The sequence below is a fragment of the Eleutherodactylus coqui genome, chromosome 11 (assembly GCF_035609145.1).
Source record: "Eleutherodactylus coqui strain aEleCoq1 chromosome 11, aEleCoq1.hap1, whole genome shotgun sequence".
Lineage (NCBI taxonomy): Eukaryota > Metazoa > Chordata > Amphibia > Anura > Eleutherodactylidae > Eleutherodactylus > Eleutherodactylus coqui.
Window position 1 is genome coordinate 100,779,777 of NC_089847.1, and position 19,514 is coordinate 100,799,290.

Sequence of the window (19,514 nt, forward strand, 5' to 3'; positions counted from 1 at the left end):
GCCTGCCCCTGTACCTTCTGTTATCACCCCACCCCCTCTGTTTCTAAATAATTACCACATGTAACTTTTGTTATTTCTGTAATTTTGGTATTGTTTGTGTTCCCTGTGTGCTTCAAAAGCACTGTGGAATTAGTTAGCACTATACAAATATTATTTATTCTATTATTATTATTATTATTTGTCGCACAGTGTTAAGGCAGCAGAAATGCAGTCCTAAGCTCTCGCTCACGACCTGGGGGTTGCAGGTTCAATCCCTGCATGGTTCAGCTAGCTGGCTCAAGTTTGACTCAGCCTTCCATCCTTCCGATATTGGTAAAATGAGTACCTAGCTGCTGGGGGGTAAAAAGATGTCTGGGGAAGACAATGGCAAACCACCCTGCAAAAACAGTCTGCCGAGAGAATGTCACTTTGTGATGTTACCCAAGGAGTCAGTCATGACTCGGTGCTTGCACCAAGGGACGCTACCTTACCTATTATTACTTACCACAGATCTTACAGGTGACCATTCCTCTATCAACAGCTGCGATTTCAAAGAATGCCGAGGCTGCACAAGTCCTGTGAGCAGACCTAGCTGTGGCCTGATGTTGGTGCTGTCTTGCCAGGGTGCTGCCCCACAACTTCCACTGCTATAATGGCTCCCCCTTGCTGATTCATATTGAGTCAACTACCACAACATTTTCCACCTCCTCTTCCTTATCTTAAAAATAGTTGGGCATCAGTGCATTCAGTGTCTTGGTCTTCTCCCTCTGGTTAGGCTGTCCAGCTGATATTCATGACACTGAATAATCAAACTGCTCCTCAGACTGTTCCGTGTGGACTCTTCGAAGTGTGTGGGGGAGATTTGGAATAGGGTGAAGTAGAAGGGGGATACTCATGCCCAACCGGTGCAAAATAAGTGTTATGTTCTTGTGTCATTCACTCTATGACCTGTTCTGCGTGCTGCAGGTGTAACGCACAGGCAGAACCACTTCCTAAGAATGGCAGTGGGCTTACTTCGCCTTATGCAAAATGTAGAGCCATTGCTTCAGTGGGCGCTTTATCAAGTTCCACCTTGGCCTGTCCTCTACCACTACCAGCACCACAACCATGACACGTCCCTTTCCCATTACTTTCTTCATGTTTTTGATCTTTTTATTTTGGTTTTCTTTTCGGTTTAGTTTAGTTTTACTTAACTTTTTAGCTAACTTTGTAGTTTGCAGAAAACCACTGGCGACTGCGCCAAGTATCCTAGTAAATCCTATCTGCCAGACTCGCAATTTTGAACAACAGTATGTAAGGCCGAATGAAGACAATGTCCATCTAGTCCAGCCTGTTATCCTCCTGTGCTGTTGATCCAGAGGAAGGCAAGAAACCCCAAGAGCAGGAGCCAATTAGCTCTTTTGGGGGAAAACACATACCATGTCTTTATGCTGTTTCCCTGTTTCTTTCTTTTTTAATTCACAAAAACCCACTGCTAATTAATAGGCAGCACTCCCAGGACTATATGATATGTGAGAACAGAAGGCCACGGAGTAAGTATTGTATATTCTGAACTGTTTCTGGTTTGTGGAGCTTCACTTACTTCCCCTCACCCCACAGGCGGCTATATCACGTATGTTAGTAATTTTTGTATCGTTCAGACTTTCAACTTTGAACAATGTCTCAGAACCACAAATGCAGAACTGCAATATTCCCACACAACAGCATAGTTTGTGTCTGTTGCTATATACAGTGACAGCAGCAGAAATAGTCACTCTGCAGATTATCTCTCCCCTAAAGTACAGAGCACATTTTGTATAGGCATATAACTAGAGATGAGCGAGCGTACTCGGTTCGGGTGTTTTTGCATTCAAGCACCGCTTTTTCCGAGTAACTGACTACTCGGACGAAAAGATTCGGGGGGCGCCGGGGGCGGCGTGGTGGAGCGGGGGGTAGCAGTGGGGAACAGGGGGGAGCTCTCTCTCTTCCCCCCCCCCCACTCCCCTCTGCAATCCCCCGCTCACCCCCGGCGCCCCCCGAATCTTTTTGTCCGAGTAGTCAGTTACTCGGAAGAAGCGGTGCTCGAGTGCAAAAACACCCGAACCGAGTACACTCGCTCATCTCTACATATAATGTTTATGCAGCTTCTCTGGTCCCTCCAATACAACCCACTTTATCTTCCGTGCTGGTATACAATTTTTCTCCACTTTTTGTGCCCACAAGACATGTTCATTTGTGCGTGGCAACTGATTGAAGGGGCTAATTAGCTCCAGATGTGTTTTTTTTCCAATAGAATTACACAAGGTTTGATGCATCTCCTTGCATATTGCGCATGCATTCGTGTCTTTCCCCTCTACTCCATTGACTTCTATGCGGACCTTTGGTGTGTAATTATGCAGAAAAATAGAACATGTTCTATTTTTTTTTTTTGTGCGACCGAAATGCACGCACAAAATACGTAAATGTGAATGAACCCATCAATTCATTTTATTCTCCGCGTATTGCATACACAAAATATGCCCGTGTGATGCCAGCTTAACTCCAAGTAAAAAGGCTGCTGCTAAAACAGTGCCCGGGTCATGTGATGCAGGCATCCAATGAAAGTGCTGCTCATACGTAAGATAGAGGACACATTTGGTGAAATCCTCAAGGCGTTCTGGCTTCTGATTCGCTGCACATTGACCTCTGTACCAGGCAATATAGGACATTCAATTTTCTTTCAATTTCTACCAAAAATCAGGTCGATTTTGTTGTCCTGGCCAATCAAGACGAGCAACACTAGCAATGGACAACTTGTATGCAGCCCATATATCCAATAGCATGCAGTTCTAGTCACAAATTATGGCTGCCACCTCTAAGGGTTGGCATCCTATGTAGCACCGTTTATGACACGCTAATAAGACACGATTCTTCTGACAGGGGTTCTAAATACTTTTGGTAGGATAGTGTAGATGTTATGGTCGTTGGTTGATTTGGATAGACACTTTATTCTGCAACCAGTCAAGAATCATTAACCCTCAGATGTCAGTCATATGGGAAATATACTGCTGATCTAGTCAGGTTGATACTTTGTGTGGTCTCAGCTTCTACAATTGCAACATTTGATGCATTACTATCTCGAATTGTAACTTTCATTCCTATAGAATGTCTCATTTTTGTTAGAAGTCTACTTCTTGTCTGATGTCTCACTCCTTGGGAACAAAAGAATCCTAAAAATCCTTGTCAGGAGAGGCAGGAGGCTCCTTCTCACCACTACTCCTCAGCTCATTAAAATGCTTGACCCTGCTCCCCTCGCGCATTCACACATCTGCTTCTTGTTAAGGGGTCCCAGGATGGGATGAGTTGCGTCTATGGGGTGACTGCATGGGGATTACTCATGATTAAGAGATATGGGAATGCCATTGCTTGGAGGGCACAGGTGACAGTCTGCATGTTGGTATATAGTTCAGGAGGGGAGACTGTACAGAGCACAAAGAAAGAGCGTCTACTGTGGATGATTAATGAAATCTTGGAATTTTGGGATATTTACGGTCTTGATGACCACATCTGGCATAATTGCAAGCTTGGTGAAAAGTACCAGATGCCATGCCTCATTCCCATAATATGCTGGATGGGTTCATAAAATAGGTTTGTTTTTACTGATCCTGTAAATAGCTGGCAGCCCGTAAAGAGCTCTGAAAGATTGTGTACATGGAATGAGAGGCTGACAGTTAAGAGAAACAGACCTGGCGTCTTTTGCGTGCAAACATATGATGACTGGAGACCTGGCAGACGGTTCCTACTAACTCACAAAGAGTCCACAACATCACGGGGAATACTATCATACAGTATGGCATATGAATATCTAAGGTACACGGGCAATAATGCTTATTTTTAATATTTCAAAATCGCCAAGTTTTGGTAGGATTACTTATAAGCAATAACCCTTTTTGGAACTTTAAAGGGGTTGTCCTACAAAATTAAAGGGGTTGTCCCGCGAAAGCAAGTGGGTCTATACACTTCTGTATGGCCATATTAATGCACTTTGTGATGTACATTGTGCATTAATTATGAGCCATACAGAAGTTATTAGAAGTTATTCACTTACCTGCTCCGTTGCTAGCGTCCTCGTCTCCATGGTGCCGTCTAATTTTCAGCGTCTAATCGCTAGATTAGACGCGCTTGCGCAGTCCGGGTCTTCTTCTTTTCTGAATGGGGCCGCTCGTGCCGGAAAGCGACTCCTTGTAGCTCCGCCCCATCACGTGCCGATTCCAGCCAATCAGGAGGCTGGAATCGGCAATGGACCGCACAGAAGCCCTGCGGACCACCGAGGGAGAAGATCCCGGCGGCCATCTTCAGCAGGTAAGTAAGAAGTCACCGGAGCGCGGGGATTCAGGTAAGCGCTGTCCGGTGTTCTTGTTTAACCCCTGCATCGGGGTTGTCTCACGCCGAACGGGGGGGCTGTTGAAAAAAAAAAAAAAACCGTTTCGGCGCGGGACAACCCCTTTTAAGTTTTCTTTTATCCACAATTAGTTGATTACTTGGGCTCCAACTGCTGGAAACCTTGCCAATAAAGAGAATGCAGGTCTGGAGCAAATGAATGGGTTGATGATGATCAGACGTGCGTACCACTGCTCTATTCATTTCAATGGGACCATTGGATAAATAATCTCTAGTGGTCCCATTGAGACAAATGGAGTAGTGCTGTGCATGTATGTCCTTTGCTCCAGTCAGTTGGAAACACTCAGGACTCCCGTTTTCTCAACCTGTGCATGGATATGGGCAGATACATCGTTGGCTCGTTCATCGAGAAATCGTTCAGGCTCCTTCGGCCTTTTACATTCGCTGTATAAGTGAATAAGGAGGACTGAATGAGCGCAGTTTAATTTGAATGATTAGTGAACGAGCCAACAATGATTTTTATGCCTGCATAAAATGAACAATGAGCGAAGAGCGATCGATATCGTTAGTTGTTCGGTCATTGGTTCGGGTTTAGACTGAACGATTATCATTTACTTTCACTCGTTTTAAGAATTTTTTGAACAATAATCATTCCGTCTAAAAGCACCCTTACTTGGGAGGACTGTTGGGCACTTAGCCGTTCAACAGGACCGATAATTGCTCAGTGAATGGAAGCGGAGAGCTCTGGAGAGCTCTTCCGGCCGCCAGTCTCCATTCAGAGTAAACAGGCAGTCATTAATAGATGAACCACTGCCTGTTCTCGTTCACCTGACCTATCGGGTCTTATGTTTACATGGAATGGCAGTTGGCCCTTGATCATTCTTTCGAATGATTACTCTGATAACTATTGACCTGTGTAAAAGTACCTTTCAATTTGGAAGACCTGTCCTTAAGATAGTATATTTAAATGGGTCTTCAGAAACTTTTATAATGATGATCTATCCTTAGGTCGGTAAAATGAGTACCCAGTTTACTTGGGGGGGGGGAGATGTCTGGGAAAGGCTATGGCAAACCACCCCGCAAAAACAGTCTGCCAAGAAAATGTCACGATGTGATGTCACCCTAAGAGTTGGTCACGATTCGGTGCTTGCACCAGGGGACTTTACCTTATCCTTATGTAGGTCATTAACATCAGATTGGTAGGGATTCGACTATTCAACTATGCCAATCAGCTGTTTGAAGGGATTGCAACGTACGTCCAGTGATCAACAACCTCTACACAAGCAGGAGAAGAGGTCATTACACACAAAGAGCTTTTGAGAACTTTTTAAAGGGCCAAGGGGGGAACCAATTTTATGGCCTCAGTTGACAAGACCGTTCATCTAATCCCACCTCAACTCTAATCGTCTGCCTGAGATGTAACTGCAAGCCGAGTTTTGCAGAAAAATGACAACTTCTTCCAGGTGTTTGATTTTTTTTTTACAAGGATTGTATACTGGCATTGTATAAGCACCTAGAATAATGAGCACCACTGGGTTTATTCACATCTGACAGATCTTTGACTCTTCCATACATCTGAATGAGGTTTGGAAAAATCTGTGTATTACAGAAGTAATAATATAGCAGCACATGCTCATACAGAATCTAGCATTCATGTCAATAACAAAAAGATTGAGCCTTGCACTTGATCTGTAGCTACACACTAGGCCAGTCTTGGTGGTCCTGCCATGTAGAGTTATCTTGTTAGCCTCGCTGTGCGACCTGATCTTGGTCGTCCCCCAATGTGACCTAATCCTGGTGGTCCTGTAATGTGACTCTTTCTGTCTATAACTTGCTCTAAAGTTTTTGTTTTTCTCCTAATCCCCTGGCTGAGTCCCGTGACCATCAAGCGATGTATTAGCCTCTAATCATGTAAAGCTGGCTTTAGGTGAGAGGGAAGGCTACGTCTGGTGATGTGTACAGTTCCCGCATTCCTCACAAACAAGTCTCAGAAACAAGTATCAAGGGCAAGAATTTGCAGACCACTTTCACCTGCCATATACGAAGGCACAATATAGCCGGGTAGGGTGCAATAGAGACATAACTGAAGAACAGCTTGCAAAAAAAGTCTTATGTGGGAAGTTTAATTGTTAAGCAATTTAAAGTTGCGATCAAAATGATTCAACCCCCCATTACAAATTACACTTATTTGCAAAATTTACTAATTTTCAGCGGTTTGCAAAAAAAACAATTAAGCAACAACAATTTAAATAGCACAACACAACTAATATAACAAGTGGTTTCTCTAAATTAGGCACAAAATGCTACTTTAAGTGACTACTGCAGTCTTAGAATTAATCAACCCCCTGAATAGAATCCCTCATAAGAGCAGACATTTGCTAATCAGGTGTTGTCTGAATCACACCTGATGCAACTAGTCAACGGCTTTATTAGTCGCATCAGGTGTGTTTGAGATAAAACACATTAAATTGTTCGTAATTGTCTTTTTGCAAGCAGCTGGAAGTTTGTAAACTTGGCAAATAAGTTTGTAAATTTGGCAAATAAACCAATTTTGTAATGGAGGTTGAATAATTTTGATTGCCGCTATACGTCCAAAATATTAGGAATACAAAGAGGGATTTTTGAAAAATATCCATACCAAAAACTCCTTCTCTTGGTCTGCCATTGTTATACCAAAGGTAGATGTTGAACCACCAGGGACTGCAGCCTTCTTGATGATTCAGGGAAAAGGGAATCTTGCTTTAGAGAGTACCTGTCACTTCTGACTTTTTGAACTTCCCTAAACCTTCTAATGTCCACCTTAGTTTAACCACTGTGTTTTTCCCATAGAAGGTGCGTGATATTTTCCACACTATTTCTAAGTAACTCACCCAATAACAGGAGTGGTATTTTTGAAAGTTTTGTCTGCCAGCGCTTTTGCTAGGGCAAACAAGAATTGTGCTTGTTTTTCTCAGAGACTCATAGACCTTTTTTTTCTATCACACAATCATCGCAATGCCAGTCTAGCATTTAATCACTATTTAAGTAATTCCATAATCCAAAAGTGACTCAAAAATTGAACTCTGTTCAAGTACTTATATACAAAATATACGTAGCATATAAATATATCAGCGCTGATGTTCTGGTGATTGCTGCCTATCTTTGTATACTTTGCTGGAGTGATGACCTGCCATATATAAAGGTGACTGCTGCAGCCAATCATTGACATCAGCGATCTTGTGCCATACATGCATCCCCTTTGAGGGCAATGATGACCTCCAGTGTTCACATAGATGTACATCCCGTCAATACTGTGAGTAAAGACTGGTGGGCGCCACTACTGCATGAGAGCTGGAGCAGTGGGGAATTTTAAGGGGTTTTCTAGGCTTTTACTATTGATGACCTATCCTCAGTGTAGGTCATCAATAGTTGATTGTCGGGGATCCGACATTTAGATTTCCTGACGATCTCCTCATCACCCAACCTGATCACTCACTGACAGTGGGGCCAGATGTTATTATCGGGTCGGAGCAGAAAGTCTAGTAGGTGGCTTTGCTCCCATTTAAATCAGTAGGACCAAAGCTGCCTACTACACTTCTGGCTCTGTGTTGAGGTTGGAGCCAGAAGTAATAGGTGGTTTCACTCCCATTATTTTCAGTGGGAGTGAAACCGTCTACTAAACTTCCTGTTCCAACCTTGATGACGATGTCTGGCACTGCTGCCCTGACAACAGGCTGACTGATCAACTGATTGCTGAACGTATCTAAATATTATGGTATGAGCAGTTTATTTGTGGCTGGACGATATAAAGCAGTATGCACAGGGCTGCTTCATTTTTAACTGTGCACAGTTATACAGGTTTATAGTGTTACCAACTACAATTACTGCTGGATGGACCCTCATCCATCAATCATGGGATTGTATCTAGATAGTATGCTAGGCTGAATGAAGACAACGTCCATCTAGTTCAGCCTGTAATGTCTATCCAGCTTTAAATGGGTAGTTATAGAATAGTTATACAGGATAACTTACCGTGCATAGGCTATATAATGACATATAGTTGTCAGAGAGGTGTCCACCCACTTTAGATCACATTCTATATAAACTGTTGGGTCGACTTCATTCTAAAAAGTGATTATCAACTTAGAACAACGTTTTAAGTATTGTGGCGCAGCAAGTAGATGTCATTGCACATTATTTTTAAATGTTGGAAGCTGTGAATTACAGCATATAGCATAGAAAAGACAATTAGATTTCCCTTAAGGGCCAGATTCACATGAGCCAGAGATGAAGATTGGGTCTGGAGTGATGTCACTATGTCAGCCCCAACTCACGGAATCATCATGCACTCATTCATTTCAGCATTGAATGTGACAGTGATACTTCTCCTCCTGTGTGTGGGCAGATTGGTTGGCTGAGAGGTGGGAAAACTTATCCAACCAATTGAAATTAATTTATGTACATTTAGTCTGGCTCCTCCTTGCAGAAGGCGCTGGTTATTCACTTGGTCTGGTCTGACTCCCTGTCTGATCACACCATTGAAGAAAAAGGTGGGTTGTGACTCCTTGTCAGATTGACTACTGTCTGACTCAGCTGTAGATTCTCAGTCTGATGGTGTATCTGATCTGGTCTACGGTTCCCTGTCTTATCTGGGTCTCAAATGAATGCTAAGTCTGCTATAGTTTACTATTATATCTAGGGTTTACTATGTATCTGGTCATCAGTGATAGACTAACTGAGACCCGGATGACAGAAACTGCCAATTTGTACAGTTTTTTTCATGCAGTGGTTTGGGGAGTATACTGGGAATGGTGTGATTGAAATAAAACATCCAGCAAAGAGGGATCGTATGGACATAACTTGTTGACAAAAAGGGGTCAGAGGAGGATGTCAGAAATTGGCAGGCACAGTCAAGCAAATTCCAGCCAATTACAACAATGGTGTTCCAACAAAAGTGTCCAAATGCACAAGTCTCTCATCGTTCCTTGTGGGCTATAGCAGCTGATGGCCAATTTCAGTGCCATTACTGTGGAGGGAGCATGTGGACATAACTTGTTGATTAAAGGGGTCAGAGGAGGATGTCAGGAATTATTCTGATAAACAGGTAGTGCACAGTCATGCAAACTCCAGGCAATTACAACACTGGTGCTCCAACTAAGGTGTTCAAATGCACAACTCATCGTTCCTTATGGGCTGTATCAGTCGACGACCAGTTATATTGCTGTGTAAGAAAAACAGAAAGACCAGACTGCAGTGGGTAAAAGGGTACAGAATTTTGATCACTGAGCAGTGAAACAACATCGACTGCTCGGATAAATCCAGATTTCTGTTTCATCATGTTGATGGGAGGGTGAAAATATGGCACAACATGAATCGATAAACCCTTCCTATCATTTGTGCAGAACATGTCAATACCTCCATCTAAATTGGGTCAACTGCAAGAAGCTTCCTGTCCACACGGGCCGATATTCATGCAGAATAATTTCCACCCCTAGTGGAATCTATTCCACTACGATTTGCTGCGGTTCTGAAGGCCAACAGAGATCCAACGCGCTACTAGATGGGAGTCTCTAACAAAGTGGCCAATCAGTGTATTATTCTAACCGTAATCTTATCAGAGAAGGTGACTTTTACAAGAGTGATAACATGAACTCTACCAGAACCCTGTTGAACCTGCTGCAGTAATATTTATATTTGATAGGTATGTTATCAACACTTGTAGTCTACATAGCACGTGCAAACGATCCATCATGTAACGCCCATGAGTACATAATAATGGACGTGACTACAGAAGCCTGATGAGTTTCTCTTTGTGAACTCTTTAAGGTGAAGACCATCTTCTCCTTTTGGAAGAATCTCCTAGGTACTTAGTCGCAGTAGGTTACATCACCCTGTAGTAAAGTTACAGATCACTCCATGAACTAGTGATCTGGAGGATCTTTTTATTTGTTAACCTGTTGTTTAAGGCGATGATCATCAACGATCATCATTCAAAAAAAATCGATCAAACAAGCGAAAATGAATGATGATAATTCGGTATAAGGCAAAGTCCCCTGGTGCAAGCACTGAGTCAAGACCGAATCCTAGGGTAACATCACATTGTAACATTTGCTTGGCAGACTGTTTTTGCAGGGTGGTTTGCCATTGCCTTCCCAAGTCATCTTTACCCCCTTGGACTAGATGGACATTGTCTTCATTTGACCTTACATACTATGTTACTATGCAAGCTGGGTACTCATTTTACTGACCTCAGAAGTCAACCTTGAGCTGGCTATCTGAACCATGAAGGGATTGAATCTGCAACCTTCAGGTCGTGAGCAGGAGCTTAGGATTGCTGCCCTATAGAACCCATTGATTTCTATGGGTTTGTTCTCATTTCTCTCATTTTCTTTTCGAAAGTGCGCAAAAAAATAGGAACTGCTCTATTTTTGTGCGCATTAGTGCACCAAGGATCTCCATAGAAGTCTATGGGAGGTGCACAAAAGCGTACGCGATTTACAATATGCTGTGCAATTCTGTGAAAAAAAGAACAGATCTAGACCTGATTAGGCTAAATCGGGTGCGTTCACGCAAATGAACATACTCTGCAAAAAGGAAATGAAAATATGCCGACATGTGGGCAAAAAAGCCTCGTACATAGAGCAAACATGTTGCGCTAGGGAATGCGCAAAAACACACACACCCGTGTGAAGGAGCCCTTAGATGTCAGTCGTTCAACAAAGTACACCAGGTTTAGGAAATGTTATCAAATAACACAAGCACTTGTTGAAGGGCTTCTCCGGGACTTCTAAGGCCCATTTAGACACAACGATTATCACTTAAAATTTGCTCAAAAGCCGTCTTTTGGGCGAGAATCGGTGTGTCTAACGCAGGCCATCGTGCAGATTTCAATAACGATTCACCCATTGTTGTCTTCCAGCAGGCTGAAGGAGGACGATGAGCCTTATCAGTGCTGCGCTGAGTTTTCAGCGGGATACCGCTGATACTATTGTTTCAGCTGTTATCCCGCTCAGAGAACACTGCAGAAGTATACAGAAGACAGCGGTCCAGCTGTGTTCTGCATACCCAGCTCGGAGCGCTCAGCTGCATACCAACTGAGCGCTCCGAGAAGACAACAGCTGTATGTAGAAGATAGCGGTCCTGCTTGTCTTCTGCATACAGCGTGAGCCTTCATTTACACACTTATGCAAAGTGAACGCTCAAAACTGTCACTCAATCTGATGTTTGAGTGAATTTTGAGCGATCATCTCGCCGTGTAAATGCACACAACAGTTATCGCTCAGAAGAGGTCTTTTGAGCAAATTTTAAGCGATAATCGTGTCTAATTGGGCCCATATATTAATGGGCTATCCTTAGAATAGGTCATCAGTGGTGGACTGGCAAGGGTCTGCTGCATGGTATCAGTTGATTTCTGCACTCCCGGTTGATGTGGATGCATTAGACACTGGGCCACTGCACTATGGATGCTGCTAGCTGCTTCCAGTGTCTGCATTGCCAACATCGGAGAGTCACTGATTGGCAGGGATCCCGAGTGGTGGACATCCACAATCTACTATTGATGACTGATCCTAAGGATAGATGATCAATAGTAAAAGTACTGGAGAGCCCCTTTAAATCCCTTCCAGCCATTTGATGCTTTAGCTGTCCTCTCCAGTCTTTGTTTCTTTCTCTGCAGAGATGACACGCAGCAATCAGCGTGACTGCTGCAGCCAATCGGTGGCCTCAGCAGCCATATACCGTGGGTGCTAGAATCACCGCTGAGACCAGGGGTTGACTGCTGTGGACACGTGGATGTACTGTATACTCAGGTGATGCGGAAGTGGGATTTTTTTTTAGTTCTAGGGGCGTAACTATAGGGGATGCGGTTGCACCCGGGCCCTGGAGCCTTGGGGGGCCCATAAGGCCTCTCTTCTCCATATAGGGAGCCCAGTACTATGAATAAACCATTATAGTTATTATAGTTGGGGGCCCTGTTACAAATTTTGCATTGGGGCCCAGAAGCTTCAAGTTACGCCTCTGACCAGCTTCACATTTTTTCACGTATTTGTGCGCGCCTTCGTGTAGTGTTTTTGTAGAATGCACAATGCTTTTTTGCGTGCGCATCGGCGTATTTTACTGTAGTTTTGCACCTGCGAGGCATTACTATTTGTGCACAGAAAGCAAAAACACACCTGAAATGGCTAATGCGTTCCAGGTGCCTTTTTTCTCCTGCACTATTACGAAGTGTTTCACGCATCTCCTTGTGTGTTGCGCACAAATTTTCCACACCCCTCATTGACTTCTATGGGGACTTTTGGTGCGCAAATATGCAGAAAAATAAAACCGGTTTGATTTTTTTTTTTTTTGCGACTTTAAACCGCATGAAAACTACGGATATCAATGGGTTCTGTTCTCTGCATCTTATGTGTACAAATACGTCCGTGTGAAGACGACCTAAGGATCGCAGCGGGGATGACGGGCATTGATTCCCAATAATCCAAAACCTATTAGGGCCCATTCACAGGGGCGTTTTTCCTGTCCGTGAGCTGTCTCTGTTTTTAACTGACTTAGCATGGACAGCGCACGGACCCAATGAAATTAAATGGGGCTATTTACATGGGTTTGCGTAAAAAAAAAAAAAACGCAAAATGTCCTATTTTGGGCCGTGTTCACACACCAGAATTGCCCATGAAAGTCTATGGGAGCATAAAAAAGGCAGCGGACATGATGTTACATGCGTATGCTGTTTTTTCACATGTGTTGCCAGGAGACAGAGAAAATAAACGTAACATCAATTAGGTGTCGCTTTTTTTGTGCATGCGTGAAAATTGTATGACACACGGATGGCGCATAGACTTTAAAAATTGCCCATATGCTGCAAAAACACATACAACATACACCTACATACATAGTGGAACCGGTACGCTTTTCATGGACTGAAAGTACAATCTGCCAAGTGAATGAATCTTAGATAGTTCCACTAACGGCTCCTTCAGACAAGCGTATTCGTCAATACGCACATTTCAGCGCAACGTATTTGTGCAGTGAACGGGGTTGATTTTCCCGCGTCTCTGCGCATAGTACTGTACTTTTTTGCGCAAGCAAGTGAACCTGCCCTGATTTAAAAGGCTATTTAGCCTAATGAGATCCAGGTGTGTTCTTGATTCACGGAATTACGCCCCTCCCATAGACTTCTACGGGGACCCTTGCTGCACAAATGCACACAAAATAGGAAGATGAGAGCGAACCCATTGATATCAATGGCTTCTATTCTCTGCGTAGTAGACCAGAAATTGGACCCTGAAAGATCTTTACATCTATGCCTTCATTGAGACATGTTGGAAGATAGGATTTCCGAGGATCAACTAATACCCCCCAATGGGGGTGGCTGTAGGGCGTTCATAAGTGACATTTCCCTTCATGCTAACGTAACGATTTTCTGGATATCAGCGCTACTTACCGGCCAAAAAAATGCATTATTTTCGCTTTTTCCCCCTTGTTTATTGCTTTCGGCTTGCTCTCCTTGGCTATTAGCGCCCTCTTTGTGTTGAGAGCTGGGACATTGTCCATGGCTCTAGCGGGGGAGGTAAACCATGCGCTGTAGAAATCGAGAGGTATCCAGGGTTGGCACACGCCCTTGCGAAGATGTCAACATCCCCCACACGGGAGCCAGATAAGACAGAGCACATTGTAGCAACAACAGAGAGAAAACACAGCAGAGAAGAGACTTCTAGAACATTTGCAACATTTCTAGTAATGAGACAGCACCCAACTGTTAGAGAGTGCTAAGGGTTAAATATGATCATGTTCTACCGATATGGTAGATGGAGCGATAATGTTTCTTAAGTTGCACCAAAAATTGCAAGTTATTTCCTATCCACAGGGTGGGGGATAACTTGCTGATCAGTGAAGCTGAGACCCCCGCTGATCTATTGAATGGGACTCCCATGCTCCGCTCTCCTGCCACCATGGAGGTCACTTCTCTCTCCCACAGTGACGTCACTCTGAATGGAGCAATGGCCGGCATTGAAAATAGCCCTGGTTAACCACTTTGTGACATGTGCCATATATATGTGTGTATATATATATATATATATATATATATATATATATACGTACAGCATAGTCTGAGTATGGAGTTGGCTCAAGATCCGACTTTGCTCCAATCACAGCAGGTGTCAGCCATCTTTGACAGCTGACACCAACCAGCTATAGCCGCGATCAGATATAACACTGATTGTGCCTGTTAACATTTTTAATGCCGTGATCAGCGTTTGGGGGTCTCTAATGACTCTTTATGATGAGATTGTAAGGTGCTATGTCATGGTAGCCGGGGTCTTTCTGAAGGCCTCCAGGAATGCTATGTGTGGGCATCTATTAAGACAAGCCTGTGGCTCAACTTAATACAATGCCTGTCAAAATCCAATGTAATGCAATACTATAGTATTGCATTATATGGTATAAGCGATATATGGTATCACAAGTTCAGGTCCCCTCTGAGGAATTAAAAAAAAAAAAAAAGACAAAATAAGTAAAATAATTTTTGAGTTTTTAAAAAACCTTTTACCCAGCCGAAAAAAAAGTTGATATCATCAATTTATTTAAAAAAACACATTTTTAATCTCACACAGTGAAAACCGTCAGAGAAAAACAGTACGTAATTCCACAATTGCACTTTTTTTGGTCACCCTGACTTCAAGAAAAAAATGTAATAAAAAGTGATCAAAAATTATACTGTATGTATCAGTAAAAACTTCAGGTCACCTCATCGCAAAAAAACAAGCCCTCACATAACCTCATCGATGGAGAAATAAGGTTATGAGGATCAAAAAATGGAGATAGAACGCTATTTTGTAGTACTACATTAAAAAAAACTTTATGGGACCTTACGCACGTGACGGAATAGGGCACAGAACATAACGCACGACAAGCCGCGGTAAGGTCCATACAAAAATCAGAGGTCTACCTGCTAGAAAAAGCCTCCTGGAAGCCGCCATGAGAGGAACACATGTGGCTGCAGGATGTCCTGAATATATCGCTGAGCTGTCATTGTCCCTTTATACCACCACTAGGGGTGACCGACAGTAATATGTGATGGCCTCCCAGACCTTCACGCAAGTAGTGGGGGCAGTGTGCTGCTCCACAGCAAAGAAAGGAATGGGGCGCTCTTTCCTAGGCCTCCAGACACGAACATGGCCGCCATCGGTGCCCAAATTAAACCTGGATTAGTCGCTGAAGACAACCCGGTTCCACTCCATAGCATCCAGTTTAGTCGTTCACAAAATCACTGAAAACAGAGGTGACAGATGGTGGTTGTCAAATGCCGTACATGTAATGGGCTCCGTAAGACCAAATGTCCTTCAGCCAAGAGCCTGGAGATGGTTCTGACAGTAGCAGTGGAAGGGGACATTCTGAACATAATTAAGGGGCACCACCTGCCATGTCATTACATCTGTAGGATAGCCTACCAACAATTGACTGTATTGTGTGAATTTATCCTCTCAACACCAATCATCAGTTTGGATCATTGGCAGATTCTAAGTTGTTTTAGGATTTTTTTAATCTTTTGGGTCATTTTTACGTTTTTGTAATTGCTCGTTGTCCTTGTCAAAACGTATAGAGGGCTGTTGGTCAGGTGGACCTAAACATGTAGAAGTTCAATTCTAATTTGAACCTAAATCTATATTTTACACTCTGTATTTCAGGACATGATATCAATGGCGCTCTGGAACCGTCAATTGACACAAGTATCCTAGAGGAATATATCAGTAAAGAGGATTCTTCAGAAATGTGAGTCTCATACTCTGTATCGTCACACATTCTGCTTTATGACAGCTTCTCCGTCAACAGAATACAGGCTTCCTTAGATGCTGGAAGATCCACTGAGAAGAGCTTAAAGGCAGGGGCGTATGTACCATAGAGGCAACTGCTATGGGACCCTTGGAAAGAGGGGGCCCCAGCTCTGATTGCAGCACCTATTCTTCTACTCGGTAGTGAGAAAGTCCGTGGTGGAGAATTGGTCCAAGGTTTAATTTGAAGGGCATGGAAAGAGAAACAAACACTAAGCCCTTTAGTACTCGGTGGTAAAACTGGATACCATGATGGGAGGCCCATTTAAGTTTTTGCTATGGAGCTCCTTTAATTCTATGTATGCTGGTGCTTAAAGGGGTTGTTTTCACGAGAGCTGATACCTGTAATGTAGCCCTGGTAGATCCAAGAGTGTCTCAAAGTGTGTGGCAGTAAAAGACATTATTGCACAGCTTTCACTTCTATGGGACTCCCTTAGATAGTAACATAGTATGTTAGGCTGAATGAAGACAATGTACATCTAGTTCCGCCTGTTTCAAGATGCCTTCAGGGTTGCATTACAGGTATCAGCCATCATGAGACAACCCCTTTAATGTCCTGCTGCTTTTACAAATGGGTGATTGAGGCATGTTATAGGTTGTAACCACATTTAAAGGTCACTAGAGGATCTCCATGATTATCTTGTAGATGTGAGTATAATATAATCATAATAAAATAATAAATTAGACTATTAGCTGCAATAATAGACTTCAGACACGCTGTGCTGTCTCATGTGTTGTGATATCTAGAACACTTGGCCACCAGAATTGCTTTAGAATGTCCTATAATAACCCTTTCAGTGCCTTTGTATAAAAGGAGGAGCTTCACCCTGGAGCCCCTGTAAAGACCACATTAGGGATTTGCATGAATAAAAATTCCCTAATATGTTATTACGAAAGCTCCCAGAATCGTAGCACTATGTGATTCCTTCATTCACAAAATTAGTGATATGCAGATCATGTTCACCATCACTCTTATCTTCTGATGTGTCAGTTACTCAGTTATTACCTTTTTACCTGCTAAGGACCACCGTACAACATACGGTGGATGGTCAAGGGTGGTGTATGGGGTAGGCTCAGGAGCCAAGCCCGCTCTATGCCTGGCGGGTGCCATCTGTTTCTGACAAAGGACACCCACCTACAACAGCTAGCTCCGATCACTGCAGTTAACTGTTTAGATGACACTGTCAAAGTGGACAGCGCATCTAAATAGCCAGCCAAAGGAGGATGCCTATATTGACAGCTCATTAACCCTCACCAAACGCAATTGTGGAATGCCGATAGATTCACCTGGCTGGTACTGTTGTATCTTGTCTCCACCAGAAGAATGGGTGGAGACAAGCTGCACACCTACAAGCAACTCCCACAACTTCATTGGCTGGGCTGGAGAATCCGCTGGTCTGTGCTCCTAGCTCCGCTGTCATAATTTCCCCGGCGACCTTCTTCCCTTACAGCTTTGGTGGTGTAAGTTACTCCCCCTCCTCCTTATCCATTGCATTCCCTTGCTGTCAATATTCCCGAGCAGCAACCCCTCAAGCCAACACCGCTGTGGGCTTGTAGGTCTGTCCTGATACTTTCCACGGCGACCTTCTGCTGTCACTGCAGTCTAGTGCAGAAGTTGGCAAGGGCACAAGGGAGAGGGGCCGTGGTGTTAGTGGCACGACGAGGCGGGAGGGGACATAATGGAAATCCATTCTCCCAGCGGAGCTAGGAGCACAGACCAATGGATTCTCTGGCCCAGCCAATGAAATTGTGGGTGTTGCTTGTGGCTGTGCAAATTGTCTCCACCCATTCTTCTGGTGGAGATAAGATACAACAGTACCCACCTGGCTACCCGAGAATGCCATGTATTGCAGTCTATTAGGCTTTACCACAGCAAGAGCTTAATAGACTATTTTTAAACATACAATATACTGCAATACTATTGTAGAAACGATCAAAGGATTCTAAGTTAAATTTCCTTATGGGGACTAAAAAAAAACCTGTAAAAATAAGTTGAATAAAATGTTTACAAATATTAAAAAATGTTCAAAAAACCTACTTTTTTCCCATTTCTCATGTAAAAAAGAAAAATTTAATGGAATAAAAATAATTGGTATCATCACGTCCAGAAAAATCCGAGCTATTAACCCCTTAATGACGCGGCCCCTTTTTCTTTTTCCATTTTCGTTTTTTTCTCCACCCTTCAAAAAAATGGTAACTCCTTTATTTATCCATCAACGCCGCTGTATGAGGGCTTGTTTTTTGCGGGACAAGTTGTATTTTTAAATGATGCCATTTACTGTACCACATAATGTACTGAAAAACTTTAAAAAAATTCTAAGTGGCGTAAAATGAAAAAAAAAAAACACATTCTGTCATATTTCAGTGTGTCTTGTTTCTACGGCGCACAAACTGCAACAAAAGCGACATGATAACTTTATTCTAAGGGTCAGTATGATTGCTACGATACCAAACGTGTATAGTTTTTTTTTACTATACTACTCTTTTTTTTTTCAAAGACATTTAATTTTTTTCAATTATTTTCTGTGGTCATCTTCGACGTGGTTGACCGAGGGCTCAATTTTTGCAGGATGTCCTGTAGTTTCTGATAGTACTAATTCGGAATGCATACGACTTTTTGATCACTTTTTATTGCGTTTTTTTTTTGTGGGAAACAGGATAACTAAAAAAGTGCATTTCTGGTGTTCTTTATTTTTTTTTTCGGGCAATGTTCACCGTGCGGGAAAATGAATGTGCTATTTTGATAGATCGGACTTTTAGGGTCGCGGCTATTGCCCGCGGGTGTCAGCTGTTTATTACAGCTGATGCCCGCGCTGTATGCAGAGAGGTCGCCCCGCGACCTCTCTGCATACATACCCCGACGCTCTATGACCTACCCTTACGTCCTGGAGCGGGAAGGGGTTAAAATATATAATTATTTGTCCTACATGGAGAATATTGTAAGAAAAAAAAACATAATGCAAGAATTGAGCACCCAATCTCCGAAAAAGATTAAATAAAAAGTGATCAAAAAGTCATATGGACACAAATATGGTACCAATAAAAACTCCAAGTTTCCCTGCAAAAACAAGCCCTTACACGGCCAAGTTAATGGAAAAATAAAAAAATGTTATGCATATCAGAAGATGGCCACAGGAGCAAGTTTTAAAAACTTGTTTTTATGTTTTAAAAGTAGTAAGACATAAAAGAAAACAGAATACAATTAGTATTGCAACATTCATACCGACCTGCAGAATAAAGTCAGCAGTTCATTTTTGCTGCACCATGACCACCACATGACAAACCTCCCAAAAAATTGCATAATTGTGGGTTTTTTTCCTATTTCATTCCACTTAAATATTTTTCCAAATTTCTTGATACATTTGGTAC

General features: G+C 42.8%; 1 protein-coding gene across 1 annotated transcript in view; it reads left to right on the top strand.

Annotated features, from left to right (window-relative positions):
- Positions 1-19,514, top strand: part of MYRF (myelin regulatory factor) — a 161,331-nt gene that overhangs the window by 94,802 nt on the left and 47,015 nt on the right. The window contains exon 2 of the mRNA XM_066583152.1: positions 16,002-16,086. Coding sequence (XP_066439249.1) covers positions 16,002-16,086 — 85 coding nt within the window. The remainder of the gene's footprint in view (positions 1-16,001; positions 16,087-19,514) is intronic.